This window comes from Hyla sarda, chromosome 6 (assembly GCF_029499605.1).
Source record: "Hyla sarda isolate aHylSar1 chromosome 6, aHylSar1.hap1, whole genome shotgun sequence".
Lineage (NCBI taxonomy): Eukaryota > Metazoa > Chordata > Amphibia > Anura > Hylidae > Hyla > Hyla sarda.
This window is the reverse complement of record NC_079194.1, coordinates 183,091,139-183,111,470: the sequence shown is the minus strand read 5'-3', so window position 1 is coordinate 183,111,470 and position 20,332 is coordinate 183,091,139. Positions and strand designations below refer to the sequence as shown.

Sequence of the window (20,332 nt, the reverse complement as noted above, 5' to 3'; positions counted from 1 at the left end):
CCACATTGACCTCCTCGAAAATAGTGACATTGTCAGCATACGCCACCACCCTCTGGATGGCCTTCGGCTCTGCCAGACTCACCCCCGACTCCTGCCAATGGTCCGCGACTCACCCTTCTAAGGAAGGGATCGATCGCGAACACATATAACAGCAGGCTCAAAGGACAACCCTGACTGACTCCGGATCCCACACCAAAAGAGCGGCCAGGCCACCCGTTCACCAGTGGGAAACTCTCTGCCCCTGCATACAAGATCTTAAGCCAATTAACAAAATTATTCGGTAAGCCATATCTCAGGAGGACAGACCAGAGGTACTCGTGGTTTACCCAATCAAATGCTTTGGCCTGATCCAGAGGAAGCAAGTACCCCTTCCAGAGACCTGCACTTCTCCGTTCCACTGCCTCCCTGACACACTTAAGGACAGCACTTAAGGTGCTTCAGCCTGGAACAGTGCAGTGCTGAGTCTCCGAAAGGAGCCGGGGTGCAAACTTTACCAACCGTATTGAGAAGAGCTAAGGGTCTCCAATTCTCAATACGGTTGGGATCTTTACCCTTTGAGAGAAGAATCAGGGCTGACCTCCTCATTGACTCATTGAGGAGAGACACTCATTGAATACCTCCGCCAAGAGGGGAGCTAAAGACTCCTTAAAGGTCCTGTGCCACTCGGATGTTAAGCCACCCGGACCTGGCGACTTCTTAGTTGCAAGCCCCTCGATTGCCAGCCGCACTTTCTCTTCCCTGATCTCTTCTGCCAAAACGCCAAGAGAGGGGTCTACCCCTGGCTCAGGAATGGTTTCAGCCAGAAAACCCGACATCACATCCCGATGCAGATCCTTCCTTCCCAAGAGGTGCGAGTAGAAGGATCTGACGGCCTCCGAGATCCCTGATCTGGACCGATTCAGAGATCCCGTACTATCAATAAATCCTGAAATGACTTACTACTCACTGACATCTTGCAGTTTCTGTAAGGGTCGGGTGAGCGGTACCTCCCATAATCCCTCTCAAAAACCAAAGATGCGTGCCTATCGTACTGACACCTCATCAGCAAGGATTTCACTCTGGAGATGTCCTCTCGGCTACCTCCAGTCGAGACGAGAAGCTCGACTTTTCTCCTCAGACCCTGATACAGGCGATACCTGTTCAGGGACCTGAGGCTCGAGAGCTGGCGTTAGAACCCCCGCAACCCGCTTCTTGAATATCTCCCACCACTCTGACTTACTACTACATAGGCTCAGTAAAGGTACCTGACTCTGAAAAAAATCCTCAAAGGACTGTCTTACCTCCGCTTCCTCCAGGAGGGACGAATTCATCTTTCAATAACCTTTACCCATCCGGGGGTCTCATTCAAGGAAAACAAAATCATACAGTGATCGGCGAACTCCTCCTTCACCACGGACACTGCGGAAGAGACGACTTCCTCCTTTAAATAAAACCTGTCTAACCTAGACCTGCAGCCACCTCGATGAAAGGTGAAACCCACATGGCCTGAGGGGCTTCGGATGTGGGCATCCTCTAGGCGAGCTTCCCTAACTATATTATTGAGGGCTACACAAAGTCAGCTGACAATTGGAACCTCTCCTATCTTGGGACCTCGTGACATTATTGAAATCCCCTCCAAAAATCACTTGCCGACTCGTAAAAAGAAAGGGCTTAATCTTCATAAAGAGATCTTTACGACCCCACCTGGTTTGTGCATAGATGTTAATCAGCCGAAGCTCTTGTCCCTTCATGAGGACATCTATAATCAGGCACCTCCCCATTTCTAATTCAATAACCCGTCGGCATACAACAGGAGTGGTAAAAAGGACCGCCACCCCACTATACGGCTCAGCCGCAAGAGACCAGTGGGAGGGACCACGCCTCCACTCTCTTCTGACATCAACTAGAGAGGCTAGATATGACAACTTGGTCTCCTGTAAAAAGAAAATGTCAGCTTCAACGCGGCTCAGAAAATCAAAGGCTGCAAATCTAGCCGTATCAGACTTTATGCTGGCACAATTAATAGATGCCAGTGTCAATGGGGTGAGTGCCGCCATACAGGGTGATTAAATTAGACGGCCACACCCTTTACTTTTGTTTTCCCTTCTTTTTTGCCCCCTCATCCCCCGAAGAAGACGAGAGGGCAGAACCACTCTTCGATCTTTTTTTCAAATCTGATAGATCCATGTTATCCCCTTCTCCGTCCGGCCCCGGTCTAGCCAGGGCCTCCGAGGAAGGTGCCTCAACAGGACAGGGCCTAGTTCCCCCCAGAGGCTCTTTCTCCCTAGGCCCACCGCCCTCACCTTCCCCCTTCAAGGAGGGGGAGGAGATGGTATCGAGGACGAGGTACCGGTTTGACAGGTCAATCAGAGGGGGGGCATCCAGGCTTCCGTTCTGAACCTGGCCAGTAGTAAAGGAACAGAGGGTTCTGACCTCTTCTTTCTCCCTTTTCTTTTGCCCTTATGTTTCTTTTTGGGCCTCTCCCCACATTCCTCATCCACACTTTCAAAGTGGGAGGAATCGGAAGGGTCGGCCATATTGCCTTCCTCTCTGCGCAGCCTCCTGATCTCCTCATCCAGCACATTCTCCTCCAGGGCTTCATTGGTTACAGGACCAGCTTCAGGAGCAGGGGCCGGAGCTACCCCCCGTCACCTGGGCATTCTGCAGCTCCCTACTCCTCCTCCGATTTTCCTCCCGCTTTAGTTTGGCGGGGCCCTTTTTCCTCCTCACTAGCCCTGTTGCGCCACCATCCCTGCCCGTTCCCTCCCCGGCCGAGGCAACGTCACAGCTCTCCTCAGCCGGAGTGGCCGCCACATGGATGAAGGCGCTAGGACAACGGCTGAAAGGGTGCCCGAGGACACCACACAGGTGGCACCTGATCTGTCGACAGGATGCAGCCAGATGAGCCACCCCACAGCACAAAGTGCAGACCTACATAGTACAGGCTGCGCTAAAGTGGGTGGGGCTGCCACACCTGTTACAGACGTTGGGCTTCCCCTGGTAGAAGACCTGTATCCTATCATGTCCAAGGAAGGCTGCTGATGGAATGTGGGCAATCGTACTCCCTGAACGCTTGAGTTTGACGGAAAACGTTCAGGCCCCAGACCAGATCCTGTGCTCATCCAAGTTTTTCTTGGGCATGTCCATTACATCCCCATACCGTCCAAGCCAGGTCATAATGTCATAACAAGAAAGTGACTCGTTACGGGTCAAAGCAGTCACTTTCTTGAGTTCTGACGGGAAATCATCTGTACAGCGAAATCCTGCGAGCCGGGCTCGTTCTTTGCCACTTTGTATTTCGACCAGAAGAGTTCGAGACCCTCTTGCCAGACAAAACTGACATCAAACTCGGACAAACAGTAGGGGTGAATCAGGGCAAAGATGTCACTCACCCTGAAATCCATCTGAAGGAGGAGCTCAACCACTTTTGCGCGAGGTGGGCAACATCTTCGCCCCTCCAAATCAGACGGACCACATTCCTACGGTTATTGTCCTACCCGATTGTCGGGAGGGACCAGACCACCTCCCCATTCTGTTCTCGGAATACCCCCAAACCGTGCCTTTCTATCCAGAAAGACAAGTAAACCTCACCCCTTCCCTCTACCTGGATCGACCTGTCGCCCCTACGCAGAGCCTCCAGGAGGTGCTGTTGCAAATGGCCTCTATAGCTGGACGGAGATGGGGACCCCCTGAACCCCCGGCAGCGACATTGACATAGCTCCTAGGAGCAGTCACTATCGGGGGGGGGGGCATCCAGACCAGTCCCAGACCCATAACCATCTGTACAACCACTCACACCACTACTCCCATCATCTTTATTCCCATCCATACCAGACTTCCCATTCATACCACTACTATTCCCACCATCATTCACACCACGTACACTCCCGCATACACTCCTCTCATCCACAACACTATTACACCCATCATTCTCACATCCTGCACTATTGTCCTAACAGAATCTGGGCTGGGTGGGACTTGTAGTACTGCTGGTTTTATAAAACTCTTCTTTGCTGGCTTAGCTGCCGGGGTCGATGCTGACAGTGCCTTCTCCATGGCTGAAGTCACTTCCGGAGTCTGGGGCTGCCCCTCCGGGCGCACCCCAGCTCCTCCCATGGTGCCAGTGCTTAGTTTGCCCGACTGCACGGGCTCTGCGTCTGATCCCGGCACCCGGACATTCCCCCCTCCTCACAGAGGAGTGCCCCGCAGCACCCGTACAACATACAGTACTCGGGGACCGCCCCCCCCAAGCACATGGACCCACTGCTCTCCGCCACCAGTGCCCGGACACTCCCCCCTCTCATAGGGGAGTGCTCCGCAGCACCGTTAATGCCCACATCACTCGGGGAACCGCCCCCCGAGCACACAGCAGCAAAACTCGCCTCTGGCACCTAGACATGCCCCTGCAACACTGGGGCAGTCCTGTAGTGCACCAGGGCTGCCCACCATGAGCCCATCCTGCCCATCCCTACCGACAGGATGAGTGGATTGCGTCCTCAGCCATTGTTGATGCCATGCTATACCCCCCATGCTGGCCCCGTTCCACTATAGAAACGGGGTCTGGCAGTCTAGGGGGCCCAGCAGCCTGAACCAGCTTTGCAGCTGGCCCAGACTGCTGGAAAGGAACAAACACATACTGCACGGATTCTTGTGTCTTTTTCTTCTTAGCTTTCCTCTTAACTGCCACATCATCACATAGATCATCACCAAAGGTAAAATTCTGGAGGTGGGCTGAGGACTCCTGCATGACTATAGCCCTCAATAATCCCCCAGCCTCACTCTCCACATCATCCTCCTCACTCTCACTCGAAGGAAACGCCACCTGGGCCGGTTCAATGTAGCTGTCCTGGGTGGTCTGGGTATCACAGGGAGCAGCCACAGGCACAGCATCTTCCTCCACCCTCTCCTCCTCCTTTTCACCACCATCCTCACTATCTTCACCGCCACTACTCTCCCCATCATCCAAATCCTCCTTCATCTTACCTGGGGATTTCATGGTGGCAAGCCGATCCTAATTTTCTAGATTCCCCCTGAAAAAACAGCTAGCCTCGAGGATCTCTTCCCTCCTCTCCTCCAGCTTTGTGATCTCAGCCTTCAGGGATGTAATTCTTTTCGTCAGCTCAGGCCTGCTTCTCTTGGACCCAGAGTTTGACAAATTCTGTGGCCAACCTTAGTTCCTTACCACAGCGATCGTATTCAGCAAACCGTGCGGTCATGCGGGAGCAGTAGGTGGGGCTGGGTTCCTTGGGTCCTCTTTCAGCCAAATTTCCCCATTCTATCTCCTCGCCTTCCTTCCACCAGATCTCTGCCTTGCATTGCTGCAGACTCTGCTAGATCTTTTCCCTATGGCCGGAACAAAGGCTGTTGCTGTTTGCTCTCCACCCCGCCAGCATGGATGAATGGGAGGTGGAGGTCCGGGACTCCCGGGGCTCCATGCAGGAAGACCCTTCCCAGGAGGCTGCCACACTCCTGGGAAAGGCTGATGGAACACCTGCCTCTGTACTCTGCTTGGAAGTCCTGGAGAGCTCAAGAGGGACACACCCGATGCTGCACACATTCAACTGCTCTGGGCTGTGTGTAGCAGAGTGAGGGAGGAAGTTATCCCCTGTATGGCTTCAGATGATGTCACAGCCTGCTGGGGAACACCCCTTCCCTGTCTGTGTATCTGACTGAGACTGAGCAAATATAGCAGCAATATCAAGGTAGAGAAATTAAAAATAACAAAAATAAAGGCAGGGGGTGGTTTATCATGATGGGGGCAGTGAACTAGGAGAATTTATAAAATGTAAAAATGAGAGGTACTCTTTAAAGGGGGTACTCAAAGGCCGTCGCGCCCCCTTCCCATAGACTTTCGTTGAGAGGGCGGGCGTGACATCACAAGGGGTCGGGCGTGACATCACGAGGGGCGGCCCTGAACACGAAAGCCCGCACACACATCGTTCGGAACAATAACTTCCAGACGCCGGGGAACGGAGCTCTGAAAGCAAGGAAACGGAGTACCCCTTTAAAGCTAAGTATTAATAAATGAATTTTGTATAGATTATGTATATATGTATATATATATATTCTGTAAAATGATGTTCAATGATGTTCTTTCTGTTAAGTATACAGATGTTTCCAAGATGATTATGCTGTTATTTAATTTAGGAAACTGTTACGAGTTGTAAAATCACACATCGGCTGTATAGTTCTGAGTTCAGATTACAATTAGATCCAATCTCTACTGACAGCAGTGCACAGAATCACAAAGCACAGCAATAACCTATTCCTATTTCATGCCAAATTGTCTTCCAATACAGCAATTAAGTAATGAAAGATTATTAAAACTGACTCTGGAGTCATATAATTAGTGGATAGGCACAGAATATTACTCATTTGTTGAATGCCCCTATGGCTTGGTTTAATTTATCTTTTCCCTTTAACACCAAGTTTGTTGCCTTTTGAAAGCTCTCTCTGGCAGAGGGTTAATACGACCAAGTGGAATTATCTATAATTGGTTATGTTGTTCCTATTAGAACAGTTTCTAATTAACTCCTGTGCTAGACATAACAGCTACATGCTGAACCCTATATAATAGGCCCCAGTGCTCTGGAGCCACACAAGCCAGCAGTTACCTATTGTTGAGCTCTGCTACGTAGAACATTTTGCATTAAAGGGGTTGTGCATTGCCCTGCCTTTCGGAGCTCCACACGCAGCGTTCGGAAGTTCATTACTCCGAACGCTGTGTGCAGGCTTCCGTGTTAGCGGCCACCGGGCGTGACGTCACGCCCGGCCCCCTCGTGACGCTGTCACGTCCCCTTCCCATAGACTTTGGTAGAGGGGGCGGGCGTGACGTCACGAGGGGGCCGCGAACACGGAAGCCCACACACAGCGTTCGGAGTAATGAACTTCCGGACGCTGCGTGCGGAGCTCCGAAAGGCAGGGTAGCGCACAACCCCTTTAAACTAGTCTCAAGGGTTCCATTAACCCCTTAGGGACCAATTTCACCTTAAGGACTCAGCCCTTTTTTGCAATTCTGACCACTGTCACTTTATGCATTAATAACTCTGGGATGCTTTTACCTTTTCATTCTGAGATTTTTTTTTTCCATGACATATGCTACTTCATGTTGGTGGTAAATTTTCGGCGATACTTGCATCATTTCTTGGGGAAAAATTCCAAAATTTGCTGAAACTCTCTGCTTATAAGGAAAATGGACATCCCAAATAAATTATATATTAATTCACATATACAATATGTCTTCTTTATGCATCATAAAGTTGATGTGTTTTTACTTTTTGAAGACATTAGAGGGCTTTAAAGTATTGCAGCAATTTTCAAAATTTTCACGAAAATTTCAAAATCTGAATTTTTCAGGGACCAGTTTGAAATGGATTTGAGGGGCTTTCATGTTAGAAATACCCCATATATAACCCCATTCTAAAAAATGCACCCCTCCAAGTATTCAAAATGACATTCAGAAAGTTTACTAACCCTTTAGGGGTTTTACAGGAATAGCAGCAAAATGAAGGAGAAAATTCTAAATCTTCATTTTTTACACTCGCATGTTCTTGTAGAGCCATTTTATTTTTTATTTTTACAAGGGGTAAAAGGAGAGAAATCCCCCAAAAATGTATAACTCAATTTCTCTTGAGTAAGGAAATACCTCACATGTGGATTTAAACTGTTCTGTTGGCGCAATAGAGGGCTCAGAAGGGAAGGAGCCACAATGGGATTTTGGAGAGTGAATTTTGCTGAAATGGTTTTTGGGGGCATGTCACATTTAGGGAGCCCCTATGGTGCCAGAACAGCAAAAAAACAAAAAAAACAAAAACAAAAAACACATGGCATACTATTTTGGAGACGACGCCCCTCAAGGAACGTAACAAGGGGTACACTGAGCCTTACCACCCCACAGGTGTTTGACAACTTTTCATTAAAGTCGGATGTGTAAAGGAAATTTTCTTTTCACTAAAATGCAGGTTTTTCCACAAATTTAAAATTTTTACAAGGGGTAATAGGAGAAAATGCCCCCCAAAATTTGTAACCCCATTTCTTCTGAGTATGGAAATACCCCATATGTGGATGTTAAAGGGGTACTCCGGTGCTTAGACATCTTATCCCCTATCCAAAAGGATAAGGGATAAGATGCCTGATCGCGGGGGTCCCGCCGCTGGGGACCCCCGTGATCTTGCACACCGCACCCTGTTAGAATCAGTTTCCGGAGCGTGTTTGCTTCGGGTCTGATTTCTGACGATCAGAGGGACGGACCATTGTGATGTCACGGCTCGGCCCCGTGTGACGTCACGCTCCGCCCCCTCTATGCAAGCCTATGGGAGGGGGCGTGACAGGTGTTTGACGAATTTTTGCTAAAGTTGGACGTAAAAATGAACATTTTTATTTTTTTCACTTGCTGGTGTTACCCCAAATTTTTGATTTTTACAAGGGATAATAGGAGAAAAAGCCTCACAAAATTTGTAACACCATTTCTTCAGAGTATGGAAACACCCCATATGTGGATGTAAAGTGCTCTGCGGGCGAACTACAATGCTCAGAAGAGAAGGAGCGTCACTGAGGCTTTGGAGAGGGAATTTGTTTGGAATGGAAGTCGCGGCCATGTGCGTTTACACAGCCCCCATGGTGCCAAAACATTAAATTTTTCATTTTCACAGAACACTGTTCCAAAAATCTGTCAGACACCTGTGGGGTGTAAATGCTCACTGTACCCCTTATTAAATTACGTCAGGGGTGAATTTTTCAAAATGGGGTCACATGTGGGGAGGGGTCCATTGTTCTGGCTCCATGGGGGCTTTAAATGCACATGGCCTTCAATTCCGGACAAAAATTCTCTCCAAAAAGCCCAACAGCGCTCCTTCTCCTCCTTCTCCTTTAGTGCGCCCGCAAAGCACTTTACATCCACATATGGGATATGTTCTTAGGCAGAAGAAAGGGGGTTAAAAATTTGGGGGGGCTTTTTTCTTATTTTCCCTTGTGAAAATGAAAAATTTATGGTAAATTAGGGCATTTTTGTAAAAAAAAAATTTTTTTTTTTCATTTTCCCATACAACTTAAACGAAAATTTGTCAAACACCTGTAGGGTGTTAAGGCTCACTATACCCCTTGTTATGTTCCATGAGGTGTGCAGTTTCCAAAATGGGGTCACACGTGGGTGTTTTTTTTTTTTGCGTTTATGTCACAACTGCTGTAAAATCAGCCACCCCTGAGCAAATCACCAATTTAGTCCTCAAATGTACATAGTGCGCTCTCACTCCCGAGCCATCTTGTGCGCCAGCAGAGCATTTTACGTCCACATATGGGGTATTTTCGTAATTTTGGGATGTTTTTTCCCTTTTACCTCTTTTTACACTAACATGCTGGTGTAGACCCCAACTTTTCCTTTTCATAAGGGATAAAAGGAGAAAAAGCCCCCCAAAATTTGTAATGCAATTGCTCCCGAGTAGTGAAATACCCCATATGTGGCCCTAAACTGTTTCCTTGAAATATGACAGGGCTCCGAAGTGAGAGTGCGCATTTGAGGTCTAAATTAGGGATTTGCATAGGGGTGGACTTGGACACAAGCGTTACAATTGCCTCTGCTACCAAAAATACTCTACACCAGTGATTCCCAAACAGGGTGCCTCCAGCTGTTGCTAAACTCCCAATGCCTGGACAGTCAATGGCTGTCCGGAAATGCTGGGAGTTGTTGTTTTGCAACAGCTGGAAGCCAGTTTTAGAAACACTGGCATACGAGATGTTTTTCATTTTTATTGGGGGGGGGGGGGGCAGTATACGTGTGTGTATATGTAGTGTTTTACCCTTTATGTTGTGTCGTGTAGTGATTTTAGGGTACATTCAAACAGGTGGGGGTTTACAGTGAGTTTCCTGCTAGGAGTTTGAGCTACAGCGGTAAATTTGCCTCAGCTCAAACTTGGAGCTGGAAACTCACTGTAAATCCCCGCCCGTGTGATTGTACCCTGTACATTCACATGGGGCGGGAAACCTCTAGCTGTTTCAAAACTACAACTCCCAGCATGTACTGACAGAACGTGCTGGGAATTGTACTTTTGCAACAGCTGGAGGCACACTGGTTGGAAAACCTTGAGTAAGTTCTGCTACCTAACTCAGTATTTTCCAACCAGTGTGCCTTCAGCTATTGTAAAACTACAACTCCCAGCATGTACTGATCACCGAAAGGCATGCTGGGAAATGTAGTTATGCAACAGCTTAAAGCACGCAACTACAACTCCCAGCATGCCGGGGCAGCTGTTTGCTGTTCGTGCATGCAGGGAGTTGTAGTTTTGCAAGATTTGGAGGGGTACTGTTTAGAGACCAATGTATAGTGATCTCCAAACTGTGGCTCTCCAGATGTTGCAAAACTACAAATCCCAGCATGCCCAGACAGCAAACTGCTGTGTAAGCATGTTGGGAGTTGTAGTTTTGCAAGATGTAGAGAGCCACAGTTTAGAGAGCACTGCACAGTGATCTCCAAACTGTACCCCACCAAATCTTGCAAAACTACAAATCCCAGCATGCCCAAACTGCCAACAGCGTTGCAACATCTGGAGGGCCACAGTTTGGAGATCAATTTGCGGTGGTCTCCAAACTGTGGCCCTCCAGATGTTGCTAGGCAACAGCTCACCTACTGGCTTCCGTCGTCAGAAAGATCGCGGCCTCTGCACAAGGGAGAGGATCGCCGCCCACCGCTGATCATCGCACGCCGCCGGTAAGGGTCCTCCGCTGAAAGACAGGTCTCCCGATCTGCCCGAACTACCATGGGTGGACAGACCAGGGGAACAACCGAACTTTAACCCCTTCCACCTCACTCCTATCCCTTCAGTGGGATTGGGGGTGTATTGGACAGCCCCGATCACCCTTATTTTCTGGGTCACCGGAGATGCATATTACCTGGAATTTGCAGTGATCGCCGACATGGTGGTGGTGGTGGGGTCTTCTTAGACATTGTCACGGGAGGCCTGCTGAAGGATTTCAGCAGGCATCCAGGTCCGGTTCCCATCCGGAGAACGGCGGAGACTGGAATTCCCAGGGGCGTACAGGTACGTCCTGCGTCCTTAAGGACCGGGAATGCAGGGTGTACCTGTATGTCCTGCATCCCCAAGAGGTTAATCAACACTGTCACAAAACAATATAGTTACTTTAACACAATACATCACTAAAAGAGATGAGTGAGCCGAGCCTGGCAAAACTTTGCGGTTACAGCGGCTTGTTGAACCTTTAAACATTGCCAGGCTCAGCTCGCGTAAGGTAATATATAGCAGAAGGGATGAGGGACACACAGCGTTTTGGCACCTGAATGAAAGGAGGAAGTAATGGGGAATACTGAGATGACATCAGGGTAGCCCAGCATACCTTGAAGCTACTAGCAAGATTACATGACCCCAGGTTATTCAATCATTACTTTGCATCATGTGACATTCAGCTCATAGGCCAATAAGGACACAGAAAAGAGGTAGGTTTAAGAGGCTGATAAAGCAAGAGAAAGCAAGAGATACTGATCCTAGAAAGATCTACGAATCCTACAGAATTCAAAAGCAAGCTGAGTAATGCATTAATCAGTGGCTGACCTCAGGTAGTTACCTCCTGTCACCTGCAGAGGTGTGTCCAGTTGGTGAACCACAAATCCCAGCCAGCAGGGAACAAGTCCATAAAAGTTAACAAATTACAATACCTAGCAAGCTGAGCAATGAAGTGGGCTAACCTGTATTTTAACATAAATATGCATTTAAAGGGGTTCTCCGGTGCTTACACTTCTTATCCCCTATCCAAAGGATAAGGGATAAGATGCCTTATCATGGGAGTCCCGCCGCTGGGGACGCCCGTGATCATGCACGCGGCACCCCGTTTGTAATCAGTCCCCGGAGCGTGTTCGCTCCGGGTCTGATTACGGGCGACCACCGGGCCGGCAGCATGTGATGTCACGCCTCCGCCCCTGTGTAATGTCACGCTCTGCCCCTCAATGCAAGCCTACGGTAGGGGGCATGATAGCTATCACGCCCCTCCCATATGCTTGCATTGAGGGGCGGAGCGTGACGTCACATGGGGCGGAGGCGTGACGTCACACGCTCCGGGGACTGATTACAAACGGGGTGCCGCGTGCATGATCACGGGCGTCCCCAGCGGCGGGACTCCCGTGATCAGGCATCTTATCCCCTATACTTTGGATAGGGGATAAGATGTGTAAGCATCGGAGAACCCCTTTAAAACAGTGTGAACATGGCATATGCATTTTAGGCCAAGTTATGCGTATTTTTATGGGTTTAATCAAACATATCTTATTTCTACCTGGGTTTAACATAACTACGCATTTAAAAGCGTTGACAGTGAATGTGACATAGCCTTCTAAGGACTAGTTATGTATATATACAGTATTTTCTGAGTTTAATCGAACATAAAGTATTTCTACCTGGGTTTAACCTAATTGTGTATTTAAAAGCATTGAAAGTGAACACGTCAAAGCCATTTAGGGACAAGTAATGTTTATTTTCTCAGTTTACGGTATTTCTACCTAGGTTTAACATAACTAGGCATTTAATTGTGTTAAGACTGAATGTGGTTAGCCATTTAAGGACACTTTACATGTCTTTCCTAGGTTTTATAAAAACAATTTCATTTGTTGCTGGGTTTAACATAAATAGGAATTTCTAGCACTGAGAGTGAAAGTTGACTAATAGGTGACATATCACCCCAAAATCATAACATAACCCCCCCCCCCCAAAAAAAGAAAATATATATATATGTTTGAAGTTGTCAGACAGGAATAGAGGACGGGCACCCCCTGCCATGTCCTCTGCCAATAAGATTGTTGGTGGCAGTACAAGTAGCAGAAACAGCCAGATGCCTGGTGGTAGTAGTAGAAGTCGCATCAGCAAGCAAAAGTTCTCACTATCTTCCAGGGGTGTGTGGTTTTTGGAGGATAGTCTGACCCTTCTCAGCAGGAGAAAAAGTCTGACAGCATGATGTTGAGTCAGGTGTGAGTGGATTCCTCATCGTCTAAAGTTACATGGAGCGGTGGAGATGTCCATCCTAGATGGTCTGTTCAATCATCTCTGTCCTTGCTTCCCCCCTAGTGCTAAGCAGAAGGGCAGAAGGATTGAATTAGCTGGAGGAGGAGTTATGTTAGGATAGTTAACATTTGTGTGTTGCAGAGGAGGTGAAAGCAGTGACAAAGCATAGCACAAGTGGTGGTAGGAGTGGTGGGTGTGTGGGAAAGGAGCCCATGATCAGGCATCAGAAGTTTATGCAGAGAAAAGTGGCAGGGCAATGAGAGGTAGTTTGATAATGATGATGTATTGTTGGACAGAATGTGGGAACCAGGAGAGAAGCTGACATGTTCAGAACAAGAGGGTAGTGGTATTGTCAGCAAAGAAGGGGAGCCAAAGTAAGACCAAAACACTTGTCAAACGTAAAATATGTAGGCCTGTTGGTCTGACGTTGATGCTGCTGCATCTTTAGCCTTAAATAAAAAACTTTCCAGAGGATAGTCACAGTGAGATGTCAGGGTGTGTACCTGTCTGTTATTATGCCATATGGAAACTCTTTTTTACCTTACCAGATGCAAAAAACGTGGCAATGTGCCATCTCTGCAAACTAAACATCTGCTGTGGCCAGGGTTCGAGTATTGGAACTACAACTCTAAATATGGCACATGAAGCAGCATCACAAGGCTGTATAGTACAGTGAAGATGCCCCTGCTGCTGCATCTGCTACTCCAGATCCCTCTCACCTGTCTAGCAGCCAGGCTGCGTCCACGGGAAGTGCATCCTCTGTCATGTCCTTATCAATGTTGTGTTTCTATCCTGTTATTTATCTATGTAAAATCTATGTAATACAGACAGTAGTATTCTCCCAGTCACTCTGTTGTGGTGTGCTGTTGTGGTGTGCTTTAATTTGCACCTGGCCAAGTTGTTGGGGGTGCAGACGCTACAATCTTGCTGACTCCACTGCCTATAGACAACTAATGGGGTGCACCCAGCCCTGGTGGCGCATACCTAGTCGCCATTATTTTACCCAAAGAAAGCTGTCCCTGCTTTGCACAATCATGTGTTAGAGAGGGTGGACCACTCAATGCAGTTAGCCATGTGCAGCACAGTACATACTTGGAGTAGTAGCAATAGCCAGGGACAACACATGTTTTTACGACTCACTGGGTCAACATCCTGCAGAGTGAGACTCCACCGCAACAAGGCCAGGAAATAGTAGTGACACCTCCCTGGTTACGCTGGTGCAGTTCAACTTCTTACATTTGCTGTCTATATTCCTCCTCAACTAGGTCCTTCTCCACGGATGTCTTGCATCGCTTCCTCCTCCTCTCCTCCTTTTATTGTTGCAAAGTCATGCACTGCCAAACTGTATTACATCTATTAAACCTGGGCGAGTTGCTGCTCTGTCTGCAACAGGAAGTTTTACAGGAAGTGGGCTCTGCCAGTAGCAGAAAGCAGTGAAAGATTTCCTAATGCAGCTGGCAATTCTTGGAGCCAATGTTACTTTCAGCTGAGACATTGATAGCTAATCAGAGACACCTGTTGCGTGCTTAGGCCTTTCAAAGAGGCAACAAGATTTGTCAGCAAGAGCAGCAGGGAAATTAGTGATGTTATGCCACCGACCAAACAGTGTACCAAACACTAACGGTGATGATCGAGTAGGGACGGATGGAGAAAGGTTCACATTTGTTTGGCTGCAGTATGGATGTTCTTGAGTTGGATGAAGAGGATGAGAAAGTGGGACTTTGTGAGAAGGCATATTGCATGGATGAAGGAAAGAGATGAGTACTGGATAGCCACACTCTTAGACCCTCGGTATAAATCCAGAATGGGGGAATTTTTTCACCTTCTGAAAAGGAGGCAAAATTGAATTTTTATAGGGAGAAGATACTCAGCAAGCTTGCCAAGGCTTTCTAGCACCAAACACCTTCCGGACAGAGGTCTACTCTACACTCTCCGCTGAGTCAACACACTACCTCTGCCAGCACTAACGCTGCAGGAGTCCGGAGCAGTAGCAGCGGCATCTTCACATTGGAGTACATGATGGCTGAGTTTTTACATCCGGTATTACATGAATTGGAAAAGGGATGTACACCACCACCTGAACATCAAGGTTGATGCATACCTAAGCTGTGCCCTTTCTCTGACAGACACCATGAGTATTGACCCCATGGACTTTTGGATCACAAGATTAGACCATTGGGCAGAACTTTCCCAGTTTGCAATTGGTGTTCTGTCTTGTCCAACCTCCAGTGTAGCATCAGATTGAGTGTTCAACACAGCAGGCGGCAGGGTCACTCCTAAGCAAACAAGATTGTCTATCAGCAATGTGGCAAAACTCACATTTGTTAAAATGAATCAGGCATAGATCTGTGAGAAATTTAAACCTCCTGTGCCAGATACCCCTGATTAGACAATTCTACCATCATTGTTGCTGTCCACTGACTACTACAACTCCTACCAGTCCACCACTGCTCTCTGTCCACTGGCTACTACAACTCCCACCAGTCCACGACTTCTTGTTGAACGCCAGCTAATAGAACTCCCACCAGTCCACCACTGCCTGCTATCCGCTGGATACAACTACCACCAGTTCCCCATCATTCTTGGCTTCTACCAACTATGTCTACCCATATGCAGCCTATAATCCTCCACAAAAAAGGGATGGTTTTCATACAAAAGCTATTTATCGTTCTCTATTTTGGGAAACCAATTTGATTTTTGAAACGCTTGGGAAAATCCATTGGGTCTTTACTTGACAGACTCAAAACGTGTTGCAACTCTTTCAACGTTTCTTTAAGATTTTACAATCTACAAGTTCTTTACTAGTTTGAGACACCTTCACCAATATTGTTGCAATTCCAAAAAAAATAAACTGTTTACCTCAAACCAGGCTTTTTTGGAAAGAGGGGCAAAGCTGCCGAACCTAGCTTTAGAAAAATTTACTCAACTGTAATCAATAATGCTTCAATACAAGATCTATATCTTACATTTACAATTTGTTAAAGACTTAGCATTGTGATACGTACAGGCTGAAAATGTATGTGAAGTACTTGATAAAAGGCCTTATGTTACAGTATGTAGATGCAAAGCAGGCTTGAATGATCTAAAACAGCCTGCAAAATATAAGAGGGATCGTAGCCAAATGTTGTGGCCTTGGGCACGGCAATTTTTTGCCCTTAGTACCATAATCCTTAAAACCAATCATCCCAATAAAAATATGCGCTAATAACCTGGTTACATGAGAAGCAACATTGGTGTCCATTAAGATTAAGGAAGCCAAAAGGTGTTGGCTTTCTTGCATCACTTATGTTTTTTATATCCCTGTGGCTAGAACAGGCTGCTAGTCAGACAGTATATGCTTCTATCTAAATGTCTAAACAGAGGTCTCGACTTGATTTTCTTTTTGGTTTGACCCTTTGAAAATAAGGCCAAGGACAAATGAGATCTATATAATGTTTCCTAATTGCTAGAAAGCTATAACATCATGTTATTGCCCAAGTAGATAAGGCTTTATAGGAAGAAAATATTATTTTATAATCTAATTCTATTTGCATTCTGCGATAGCAAATGTAGTGTTGAGTGTCTTTTTGATATACGAAGCATAGCTTTACCAAGGAGCCTCTAGAGGGATCTATATTGCTATAACTGTTTAAAAGCGAATTCCTCTCTTTTGTATATGATTATTAGATTGTAGAGCTACTTAGGTGTATAACATAATCATATGTTAAAAAATAAAAAACATTGACATTTTGGGAAAAACATTCCCTAGGATGCATGGTTTCTAGAAAGAATTCCTGTCCTTTCAGTTTCTCATTGCTGTTGCGATATTATTATAATTGTATGTATGTTAATATTATAATATATGTATGTTGAGGAATGACCAAGGTGCTGACATTTATCTCATGGTCCACAGTCAGCTGTTAGTTGGTGGAGCAAAAATGGAAAAAGCGATGCCAGCAAGGTCCAAGGCTGGCTGAGCAACAAGGGACATATAGATTTGCTGTCTGGCTGAGAATCATGGGAGCCATGAATAATGATAAAAATTATCAACAGAGTTATTATTGCTTTCTAGTTGAGGATCATGGGAGACATAAATCAGCACCACCAGATGTAAAAGCTTGCAGATCCTCATTCTCTATGTAAATAATAAAAAACGGATTTTTCCATTAATATTTACTATTATCTGGGGGTATGGAGCACCACCAGAGCTTTAACAAAAGAGCCATGGTCTAGATAGAAATTCATGCATGAAGTTTAATGCAGTTTTAAGTCTGTAAGCAGTGCCAGAGCCCTCTTCATATGATAAATATGTCAGTCAGTTGTACTAATCTCATTGATAAATACTCACCTTTCTGCTCTACAGGTTTTTCCTCAACCCAGTGGACCTGCAGAAATCAAAATGTAAAGATATTATTTTGGCTTCTTTAAAGATGATCTATTAATTCCTCATAGCCATAGGTTATCACTAGTGAGTTAACAATTAAATTGTAAACATAGAACCATGCTTTATGGATAACTCTAGGTGAATGTAACTTAAGTTACAACGTGTCAAAATTACCTAACAGTGTATTGTCATTTTAGATACATTTTCAATATAAGCTTTTCTGTGTGTACATGAGGAGTATCAGTAATTCTGCCCAATTTAATAACTTGTATATGGCATTTGATTTCTGCTCCAGTGGATGGAGTGTAACCTCTTTGTTGTCTTGAATACACTGCATGCAGACAGAGTATTCTGTTCCCTTTTATCTCTATAGCACACCCTCAGAGGCATGGAGGACATTATAGAGCAATACTAAGCAGTCTAAGATGTGAATTTAGAACTAAGTGAAACTAATTATTTTCTATAAACACTTGTAGTCTCTCCATCTGCTTCTGGTTTCTAGCTACTCCGGTCTCCTATTCACCCCCTCGCTCCTCATCTCTCCATAGACATCTATGACCAGCATGTAATTTCATCTCTCAATAAGCTGATAGTACAACTTCTCTCTGAAGATGTAATTGAGCTGTTTAACAGAGTAAATTATGAGTTTAGGAACAAGGAAGAGGAGGAAAGGAGCCCGATAAATGGATACATTTTTCTCTGATAAGATACATTACAAAGTTTCTTATATTCACCTGCACTGTATTTTAGATAGTCCTGATGGTAAAGATCCAAAGTACGCACCCAAAGTTAGGATTGGGTTGATTTGGTTATAATGGTTTAATATTATTAACTCAACGAAATTTACTTGTACAGTAAAAACACCTGAGAATACCACCCACCATCTAGACCACTTTTTTCTGTGACTGATTTTTAGTTTATAAAAGCAGCCCTTTATAAGCAGACTATCCCCTTATCTGACTGAAAACCACTAATTTTAACAATGAAAAGACCACACTCTGAACTCTGATAATTGAACACTGAATTATCTGGAAGCAAATCAGCATTGAGCTTCACAACCGAACTGGAGCAAGTAGGAGATTTGCGACGATTATCAATACAGAGATGCTGCCAGAACTATGGCACATCATTGTAGCTGATAGAGAAGGAGGATGGCTATTTCTAGGAACAGCCAGCATCACTGGTTAAGAGGAATGAGAATAGGAGGTTGTTAGAGATGGGAGGGTGCAGCTCATGTCATGTTGCAATGGGTAGAGGTGTCATGCTGGGAACTAAGAATGGGAGTGGGAGCGATGCTGGGAATTGAGCAAGAGAGAGGGGCCATGTTGGTGATTAAGAAGGAAGTCAACATTACGCTGGAAACTAAGTATACTTTAAGAACCATGCTGGAGACCATGGATAAAAGAATAAGAAAGTAGCTATGTTGGAGGCTGTGAATAGGAGGGGGGGTATGCTGAGGAGCAGGAGTAAGATGTGAAGCCACGCTAAGGACCTGTTAAGGACCAGGAATAAGAAGGGGAGCCATTCTTTGGACAACAAAAAAATCGGGAACATGGTGGGGGACTGCAAATTAGATGGGGAGCCATGCTGGGGACTAGGATTGAGATGGGAAGCCATTATGGGGACTAAACATTAGATAGAAATCTATGCATTGGACAATGTATGAGATGGGGAGCCATGCTGGGGCCCATGAATAAAACGGAGACCCATCCTGGATACCAGGAATGACAGGGGAGCCATGATGGGCCCCAGTAAAAGATTGGAGAGCCATCCATGGGACAAGGGATGAGAGGCTATCCATATGCTTGGTACCAGGAATGAGATGCAGAGCCACTCTATTGACTTGGAATTATATGGGATGCCATGCTGAGGACCAAGAATGAGCCAGAAAGCCATTCTGGGAACTAAGTTTTACAGGGAATCATGCTATTGACCATGAATGAGAGAGTGTTCATTGTTGGAGAAAAGTAATTCAATATATAATAAAAAACATTAAATCCATTGTCATTTGTGTACTGTACATGCTTGCTGACTTCTTGGGACACGTTAACCCGTTAAGGACCAGGCCCATTTTGGCCTTAAGGACCAGACCAATTTTATTTTAGCATTTTCGTTTTTTCCTGCTCGCCTTCTAAAAATCATAACTCTCTTATATTTCCATCCACAGACCCATATGAGGGCTTGTTTTTGCGTCACCAATTGTACTTTGTAATGACATCACTAAATACTGTACTGCGCAACCAAACAAATATTATTTATGTGGGAAAATTGAAAAGAAAACAGCAATTTAGCAAATTTTGGAAGGTTTTGTTTTCACACTGTACACTTTCCGGTAAAAATGACATGTTTTATTTATTCTATGGGTCAATACGATTAAAATGATACCCATGATTATATCCTTTTCTATAATTGTACTGCTTAAAAAAAATCTCAAACCATTTTAACAAAATTAGTATGTTTGAAATTGCCCTATTTTTGACTACCTATAACTTTCAAATTTTTCCGTATATGGGGCGATATGAGGGCTCACTTTTTGCGCCATGATCTGTAGTTTTTATCAGTATCACTTTTGCTTAGGTTTTACTTTTTATTAATTTTTATAAATTTTTTTGGGAATAAATTGTGACAAAAAATGTTGGACTTTTTAAATTTTTTTTTAACGTTTACGCCGTTCACCGTACAGGATGATTAACAATATTTTTAATAGTTCAGACTTTTACGCATGCAGCAATGCCAAATATGTGTATTCATTTTTTTTACGCTTTTTTGGGGGTAAAATGGGAAAGACTGACGTTTTACTTTTTTATTGGAGGAGGGGATTTTTCACATTTTTTAACTTTTTATTTTACATTTTTTTAACTTTTTTTTTTCTTTTTACACTTTTTATGTCCCTATAGGGAACTATTCATAGCAATCAGTTGATTGCTAATACTGTGCAGTGCTATGTATAGGACACACCACTGCTCAGTATTATCGGTCATCTTCTGCT

General features: G+C 45.4%; 1 protein-coding gene across 3 annotated transcripts in view; it reads right to left on the bottom strand.

Annotated features, from left to right (window-relative positions):
- LOC130276524 (serine/threonine-protein kinase Nek11-like) overlaps positions 1–20,332 on the bottom strand; it is a 654,676-nt gene that overhangs the window by 84,353 nt on the left and 549,991 nt on the right. For all 3 annotated transcript variants that reach the window (XM_056526012.1, XM_056526011.1, XM_056526013.1), the window contains one exon: positions 17,308–17,344. In XM_056526012.1, the coding sequence (XP_056381987.1) occupies positions 17,308–17,344 (37 nt within the window). The remainder of the gene's footprint in view (positions 1–17,307; positions 17,345–20,332) is intronic.